Below are 8994 nucleotides of genomic sequence, written 5' to 3'. Positions count from 1 at the left end.
AGTTGAATGATGGATTAGTGGTGTGGATGATGTGCGTTGAACTAGAGATTACGATGTTTCTCTTTGATGTCTGGTGGTAAACTGAACTGCCTCACGAATTTCCGAGTCGAGGAATGAAGCAGTTGAATGATGGATTAGTGGTGTGGATGATGTGCGTTGAACTAGAGATTACGATGTATCTCTTTGATGTCTGGTGGTAAACTGAACTGCCTCACGAATTTCCGAGTCGAGGGAAATGAGCCGGTCTTGTCACCTGATTGGTACGTATTTTTGCCACCGACACCCACCATATTCCGGGCAGGAGAGGTGGAAGACGTTATGTGGGAAATTTGGCTTGGATCCTGCGGTCTGACCTGGTCGACGATCACTGGGCCCGGTCTCGATGACCCTTTGGAAATTCACGCTTATGGCACATGCAATTAGTCGTTGAGGACGAAGAAACTCGAAGAAATACAATTGCAGGATAAAAATAAATCGACTCTCAAAAACGACTTTACTGGCTTGCATGTCATAAACGTGCTTGCACTTCGGATGTTGTCCACCAGTGCTATTCAAGACGGTCAAAATCATGACAAAGGTAATGCCAAGATCCCACGGGTACGCCGCGGAACAATAACAGAGATTATTTCGATAATTAAAATGCTGCTTAATTTGTTCTACATAAACATTGAAATCTCTGAAAAAAGGCGCCTAAAGAAATGCCCCATTTTCACTCAATTTTCTCGTAGAAATTTCAAATTTATCCAAGACTATCTTCTCACGAGGAAGACTCTATAACGATATTCAGCGATGCTGCACTCGAAACCGCGGGCAAATTAATGCCTACCAGTTGGCGGGCAATAAAGTCTGGCTAAAGAGAGTTTAGGGAGCCGTACGTGTGTTACTGTTCGCGCTAATTATGGATTCTCCTCCGTTCCTCCTCCATCCCTCCTTTTTTAATCGCTCTCTCCTCAGCGACGAAACGTGTGCGTCGTTTAATTAATATTCCTTCCACCTACCATCGATTTTTCTTCCCTCCCGGAAGCTTCCCGGGTTTCGTCCAGAGAAAAGGGATTATATTTTTGCGTTTCTCTACTTTGTTACAATTTCCTTCCTTTTCCCCCCAGCTTTCCTTCTTTCTTTTGTCCCGCGCAGGAATATTTCACGGTAATCCGGCGACAGTGAAAAAAGAGCCAGGAGAATGACCGAAAGGGCAACGGTCCATAAATTGCGATTAGTCGAGCCGCGGCGAGATTATCGCGATAATTGGATAATGATCGCTACGGTGATTCACTTTGCAGAGGCGTCGCCATTTTTCTTCGCGTGCGCTGCGTTACTTTCAGCTCTTTCGTGTTTTCGTCGAGTCGATTCGAGATCCAGATGGGAATTTTTTTCTTAATTTCTTTGCGAGAGAGCTGTGTGATTTTAGGAACGTTCGAAACGTGGAAGTTGCGACAGTTCGAAGTGAAACGCGGGATGTAGAGCTCGGAGTAATTGAGATTAAAGGGAGGAAGTTGTGCTGATGAAAGTTTAATATCAGAGAAAAAGCAGGGAGGCCTTGGAGAAAGACTGGGAGCTCGAAGTTTCGAAATTCTGTCCTTGGAAGTTCAAGGTTGGAGAATTGTCACCTTAATGTTGGAAGTGTTAAAATTGACGAGGTCCGTTGTAAATATTTCGAAGTTGAAAAATTCCATTCTGGGTATTCTGAGATTGGGAAACTGTAGTTTTCAGGATTTCAAGGGTAAAAGATTCTTTATTAGCAATTTAAAAATTAGGAAACTCTGGTTCGGAAGTTTCTAAAGTTTCAGGCTTGCAGAACTCTCGTTCTTCAAATTTCAAGGTTCTGTTTTCCAAACTTTGAGGTTAAATAAATATTCCTTTGAGACTTGGAACTCGCAAAGCGTCAAATAGTTGAATTTAAGAAGAAGATTAAATTTAAGAAATGGGTTGTTAAGAAGAAGGTTAAATTTAAGAAAAGAATTGAATTTAAGGAAAGGGTTAAACTCGAGAATATTGGAAAATTCTCTCGGAAATTCCCGACGTTTCCATTGATGGAAATGAGACAGGCGTAACAAATAACGGCATAAATCATGCTGTCCCTAACCACTGTTATCGCGAGCGAATTATGCAGAGAGGAGAGATCACTGTAATGGCGTGATTAATGGGGATTGGTGTTTTTCTGCAGGCAGGCCAACATGGACGTTGAGGCAGCTCTGCTGGAGAACTCTCCGACACTGTCGACGATCTCGTCGGATTGTACAGACACCACATACTCCGGTCCTGGCTCGCCCTATTCGCCAGAATCGCCTATCATCGTCTGCTCCTCGTACAAGAAGACAAAGGATGACGAGGTCACGCCTAGACCCACACCCAGGCACCCATTGCCACCCAGGAAGCCTAACTTCCGGATACGACCGCCATATTTGATGATCTGCATCAGTATTATAGAGGTGAGCCTACAATTTTTATTCTTCGCTTTTCCTTCGCTGAGAAGATAATATTGCTTTTGTCGATCGATGGAGAGCAATTTTTCGAAGTTATGCTTGCTGTGTGTGAATTATGCTTGTGAAATTAATTAAGATAAAGTTGAGAGTATAGAGGAAATGTTTGTGAGCGCATGAAGGAAATTTGGAATTTTGGAATTTGCAAGGTCTGTGCGAAAATTGAGGGTGTGAAGGAAAAGTTTATTTGTGGGTAACGAAGCTTTCGGAATTGATGCTTGTGTGTGAGATATTGTGGAGAAATTAAGGTAAATTTGAGAGTACGAAGGAAAATTTTTAATTTCTTAATGTTTGTGGAAAAATTAAAGAAGAATTGAGGATACGAAGGAAAAGTTTATTTGCGAGTAAAGTTTATTTGCTTGTCGTGTGTGAGATATGGTTGTCAAGAAATCAAGATAAAAGTGAAAAAGTTTTTACGTGAGCACATGAAGAAAATTTTAGAATTCGTAAAATTTATGCCAAAATTAAACTAAAATTGAGGGTACGAAAGAAAGGTTTGTTTCTGGGTGCAGAAAATTTCGGAATTCACATGAATCGTGCCTGAGACATAGTTTTGAAGAAATAAAAATAAAATCAAGTGTACGAAAAGGAATAAAAAATTTAGGAACTCTGTGTCCAACAATAATTACGAAAAAATTAAACTAAACTCCAGAGTACAAAACAAAAGTTGATCACCGAGCAAAGAGAATTTCAAAAATTCCCGAGGATTCCTAAAAATCCGGCAACCGTGAAGAACCTCTCTTCTCTAACTCGAAAAAAAAGGAAAAAAAAAGGTATCCCCGAGGTCGTGGAGTTGTCCTCCGTGCAGCGTCGAATCCGAAAAGCGTGTACCGCCATCCGAGCTCGAAAAATTTCCCATTAGCCGAGCTAATGCGTCGTGGAGCTGTGCTTCGCGGCGGCTGGAGAGACGGAGAGAGAGAGAGAGATGCCGATGGGAATCTCTCTCAATTATTCGCACGAGTTCACGAAGGAATATCGTACCGGTATTTCAAGAAACTCGAGCTCGAACGACTTGAACAGAGGAAGAAGATGAAAAAAGAAGAAGAAAGGAACGAACAAGGAAGCGAAGGCGGAAGATGGAGAAAGAAAAAAGTGAGGAGAGACGTTCCTCGGTCTCTCTTTCTCGATTCTGCACGTTCTTCCGGCAGATTCTTCTCTTCTGGCTCGATAATAATTCCAGAGAGCTTATTCGAGCGCTTCCGGTAGCTCGTCGGTACGAGCAGCGAACGTGGCGGATAAAATGCGCGGAGTTAAAGCCGCCAAGTTAAATGCACCCTTCTTTTCCGGCAGTTTCGCGCAATAAAACAGAAGTTAACGCTGTCGGCGGAGTTAATGAAACGGCGCTTGCATTCAGAGCGTTGCAAGCGAAAGAATGGCGGCTTGTGGTGTCGCTTCAGCGATCGAATTACGCGCTGTTCACCCTTTCAGCTGTGTGTTCTTTGTGGAAAGAGCGTGAATCGATAAACCGAGGCGTTTTTAATTAATAGAAATAATTGTCGCGGCTTCTATGTAGTATCTTAACGATTTTTTTTCTTATCTCCTGAATCATAGCACCAGGAGATTTCTCAAGCTTTTCGAAAAATGTTACAAAATTTTGAAAAAAGCTTAAACGTTTGTTTAAGCTCGGATCATCGCTCCTCTGAGCGTCAAGCGGCAGCAATAAAACATTTTCCTGTGCCAATATTGTATTTCGCATACTTCAATTTCGAAAAGTGTGAGTAGTTAAATTTTCCTTCAGGAAATCGGCATTTTCTTCTTTGCAAAGCTATTCACAGAAGCGATATCAAATCGGTCTATGAAAGGGTTAAATGTAACCCTTATAATTTATGCTTCGAACTTTTAGCAAAAATGATTTTGCTTTCTCTGTAGGGAAGCGCATATGGAAGGTGTAAGAATATGGTTGAGTGAAGGTAGGGACTCGGGCCGGTTCATGACCTCTCGGTCTGCGGAGGAACCCGGTCCCAACGCCTGACTCCCCCACGCGCTAAGGGCTGGGTCAGGTAAGGACCCCCAACTTGCGCCCGGGTTTCCCGAAGGCAAGAGAGGGGCGTCAAAGCTGGCATATAAGGACGCGTTAGGAGCACTGCGGGCAGAAACATAGGAACTATAAGAATTGTAAGGATTGCAGGAGAGTAAATTGAGCCGCGTAGTCAACGACGGTTGTCGGCGTAGTCTATTATAAACTTGTTCAATTACACTTGGCCGCCAGACCGAGGTACCGGTCCTCTCGCGCGTACCGTACCCCCCGTGGAGAGGTCATGTGCGCGGTGGAAAGTCACGCGGCAACCCCTGGGAAAAACCCAAAAATGGGGGTTTTCTAATGTTAAGCAACAATCCCCTTCCCTTGGAAAGAGCTGCGTTCCACCTAAACAACCTCCTCCAATGAGGAGTCAGCACCTACAGCCCCCAGAAGAAATCGGCCACCAATCAGCAACTGGCCGAGAGGATAAAACTAAGGAAACGAGGCAGAAGCGCGTCCTTTTTTCCAAGTCTTGGCAGTTGGTCTTACGAAAATTAGTATTTTGATAGTCTCGTGGCGACATCATTCTGTTGCAAATAAAACTAGTTGTTAGCATTTCACACTGAATAAATCAAGGTGTGATTAAACTCGCGTACCGGTTCGGCAATTAAGCATCGAACATTACGCGACCCGAACAAATATAGCTTTTTTAAATTATCGGACGAAGCACTATTTCAACTGAAACCCCTTACAAAGGCACGAGTTTCGAAGTAAATAAAAATTTATTACTGCCCCGAGGGAGAATTACCAGTGTTCACCACGTTAGGACGAGGATGAGAGAGAGGAGACGGAAAAAGTGTCAACAAACAGTGCCTTCTCTGTTCACGTTTTTTTCGTACTCGTGCTTATCGTCGTCTGTTTACTAACTTCAGCCGCGCCAATCGCAGTTAACGTGAATTCTGATTCGTTCGGCGTTGGTAGCGAGACGGTCTTAGGGCAGTACGCCATCAGTTCGGCACAGTGTCGGTTCAGTATCGGTGCGTCGAGTGCTGTGTTCATCATTCGGCAACCGTGAACCTGTATCGGCGATTAATAAAGCTACTGTTCCTGCATTAGGTGTAAATTTAGAAAATTAGAAATATAAACAATAGCTCTTTTCGTCTAAAGTTTCGTATGCGTTGTGAATTATAGGCCTTCTTAAGGATTCTTGTGAAATTGAATAAATTTAGTATTTCCAAGATGGCGTAGTGTGATATATTCAGTTTCATTCGAAGTGTCTGTCTATGTAGACGAAACCTAGAAATTAGCAGAAAGTGACTTCCCCCTGCTGTATGTAGTAATTAAAAAGAAATATTTTTCAGAAAACCACGTATCTGTATAATCAAAAATAGTCTTAGAATGTCTAAGAAAAATGGTACCGTCGTAAATTCTCCCTTCCCTTAAAAAATAAACGATACATTTTACTTCTGTAATAATGAAACTTGGAAGTATGGTATGTACTATCGTGAATTTTCTATTCCCTCGAAAAGACAATACACTTTACCTCTGTAGGACGAAAATGACTGAGAGTGAGAGAGAGAGAGAAAAAGTGTCAACAAACAGTGCCTGGTACGTAGCCTCGGCTCCTACAAGACGGTCTCCCCACTTCTCGGTCCACAAACTTTTCCTACTCGTGTTTATCGTCGTCTATTTACTATCTTTAGCCGCGCCAATCAAGATTACCGCGGTTCCAGATTCCTTCAGCCCTCGTAGCGAAAAGAGGCATAAGAATACGTACAGTCCCCTCTTTAAAATTCACGCGTTAACAGAATTAACGAAGTTGCTTATCGATGTAAGATAGAATTTCATAGTCAGAACAAGGAACACTTGGGCTAAAATCCAAAGTGTCCTATCCTCTTTACCCTTGGTTCCTCCACGCTCGTCCAATTTACCATCTCCTGGAGAATTCTCGATCCTGAAGAAAAAAGGGAAGCGGCCTGGTGTCTAGTGATCAACGTCGATTCTCCTCGCGCCACCGCCAATTTCGCCCGTTGGAAACTTCCCCCGATGTGATTTATCAGTGCTCTCTAACGAGCTATATTTACAGCCCTGAGCTCGCTCTCGCGCTCGCGCTTTTACTTTTGATTTATCGCGTTCGTTATCCTATCTCGTGGCCCTGGCGATATTATACAGGACGAGCACGGAACAACCGCGATTATTACGAAACGGAAGTGGACTTTTCGACGGCATCGTTCAACCGGATATCGCGCCGTTTCCGCTATCTCGGCGTTTTCATTAGGGGCACGAGGAACGTTTCTGGGAAACGTTATCGTTCGTTTCATCGCGTGAAACTGGACGTACGCCGATTAGATTCCACCCTCTTCCCTCCTTCGACGAATCAAGAGGAATTCTGATTTTACCGGCGAAAGGGAGGGGGAGAACGTTTCCCTTCTTCAAGGGTCGAAGTTCGTGGAACGCTGCTTAATTGCTGCAAGAACGTGAATTCTCCTTGATTTTCGGGTGTTGTACCTGCTATTTTTTTTTTTTTTTTTAAGTAGAACGTATAATTGTATATGGGAGAAATATTGTTAACAGTGTTAAAGAAATTTTATTAGTGAAGAAAAATCAAGGGTGGAGATGTAACTTTACCAGAGACTGGGAGAGAGAGGGAACGTTTCCCTTCTTCAAGGGTCAAAGTTCGTGGAACGCTGCTTAATTCCTGCAAGAACGTGAATTTTCCTTCATTTTCGTCGTGTTACTACTCTTTTTTTTTAGACAGAACGTATGGAAATAAATTTAATATAAGTTTGATTGGTAAAGGAAAATCAAAGATGTAGATACCGGGAGAGATAATAATTTTACGAGAGAAAGAACGTTTCCTTTCTTCAAGGGTCAAAGGTCGTGGAACGCTGCTTAATTACTGAAAGACATGAATTTTCCTTGTTTTTCGTGATGTTATATCTACTATTTTTTTTAGATAGAACGTACCGGCCAAATGTTTGGAATCACTGTGCATTGCAAGATATACAAAAATTTCCAGAATAAAGTCAGCAATTTTAAGAACATTTTAACCAATTTTTCCTCGTTCAAATCAATCGAAATAAGGGAACATACTATTGATCTCCGCAACGTCAGTTTCAAATCTATAAAAAATTAGCAGGTGATTCGGAACTTTTGGCCGGTAGTGTACGATCGTATATGAGAGAGATACGTCGAAGGGTGTTAAAGAAATTCGATTGGTAAAGAAAAACGAAGGATGGAGATATAGGGAGAGACAACAATTGGCGGGAAGTTCCGTGCCGGTTTAGGGTGCGGCGAAGGAAACGCGTGGAATCTAGAACGACTGAACTTAAAACTGCGGGAAAATGTAACGAGGATAGTAAAACGACAATGAACGTTCCTGGGGCTAATGAAACGTTCTGATACGACGGGACAATGAACCGCGGAGAGCCGATCGTTCTCCATCCTACTGTAACGATCGCACTATGGACGCCATCTTGGTTCTTTTCAATCAGAGAAATGGCAGCGAACCAGTCGGACGAGGGACGGAGCTTTTTTTGAACGATTTATTCTTGCTGAATTTGTGTTAAAATGTTAAATTCGTATTGCAAGAGTAGATATTATTGTTGTGGAAATTTTTAAATATTGGCAAACGTTTGCGTAGAAAATTTGCCAAGAATTTTGGGGAAGAGAAGATTCTTGAATTACTAATTTTTGTTAAATTTCGATTGCAACGGGGAAATAATTATTGTGGAAATTTTGAAATATTGCGAAACGCTTGCAGAAAATTTGCAAAATTAAACAAAGTGAAATAATTACTGTGGAAATTTTGAAATATTATGAAACTCTTGCACAGAAAATTTCCAAAGAATCTTATAATGCCACGCTAATAATTAATTTCCATAATATTCTCTAAGATTCTTCAGAAATTTTCTCTGCAATATTTCAAAATTTCTCTAATAATTATTTCATTCCCTCGTACCCAAATTTGAGGTGAAATTTAGATTAATTCTAAGTTCTATAAAACCCTCCTTCAATGATACGGCATTTCAGTCGTTGTTTACATAAAAAATTAACCAAATAAGCTAACCATATCTGAAGATCCTCATTTCAATTTTTAAATACGAACCAAGTATTAAATCTTGTATATAAACAAAGAAATATCAGACTATTTCCCCGAGTAGCCAATGGTTCACCAGACATTTAACAAGAAAAACTGCGTTTCGTGCACTGATACGTTTTACCGTTCCTTCGAACGATGTAATATCAGAACGCAACACTAACCCAACCCTTAAAATCGTACAACCAGCATTGCACTCTCGTAAAAGTGCATTTTTTCCCCCTCGGTCTCTTGTCATTGGAAATAAAATTTAACGATGAAAAATTGTGACAGAAGTAAAAGGCCGAGGTGCAATGTTCGTATTGGAACGTGTATCGTTGAGAAAGTTTAACGCCACGTGAAACAGCGTTTTAAACAGTATGGCGCAGCTCCTGCAGGAACCTATTTCCTCTGTTACGCAGCAAATAATTTTGTAAAATCGTAATACTGTGATTATTCTTCAATTTTAACCTAAC

The 8994-nt window shown here is 41.6% G+C and overlaps 1 protein-coding gene across 1 annotated transcript in view; it reads left to right on the top strand.

Annotated features, from left to right (window-relative positions):
* The first annotated feature begins 2174 nt into the window (after nucleotides 1-2174).
* The window catches only part of LOC108571400 (protein rhomboid), a 13675-nt gene continuing 6855 nt past the window's right edge, over nucleotides 2175-8994 (top strand). The window contains exon 1 of the mRNA XM_017933427.1: nucleotides 2175-2429. Coding sequence (XP_017788916.1) covers nucleotides 2175-2429 — 255 coding nt within the window. The remainder of the gene's footprint in view (nucleotides 2430-8994) is intronic.

The sequence above is a fragment of the Habropoda laboriosa genome, unplaced genomic scaffold (assembly GCF_001263275.1).
Source record: "Habropoda laboriosa isolate 0110345459 unplaced genomic scaffold, ASM126327v1 scaffold15, whole genome shotgun sequence".
Lineage (NCBI taxonomy): Eukaryota > Metazoa > Arthropoda > Insecta > Hymenoptera > Apidae > Habropoda > Habropoda laboriosa.
Note: the sequence above shows the minus strand (reverse complement) of the source record. Positions and strands in the feature narration are given on the sequence as shown.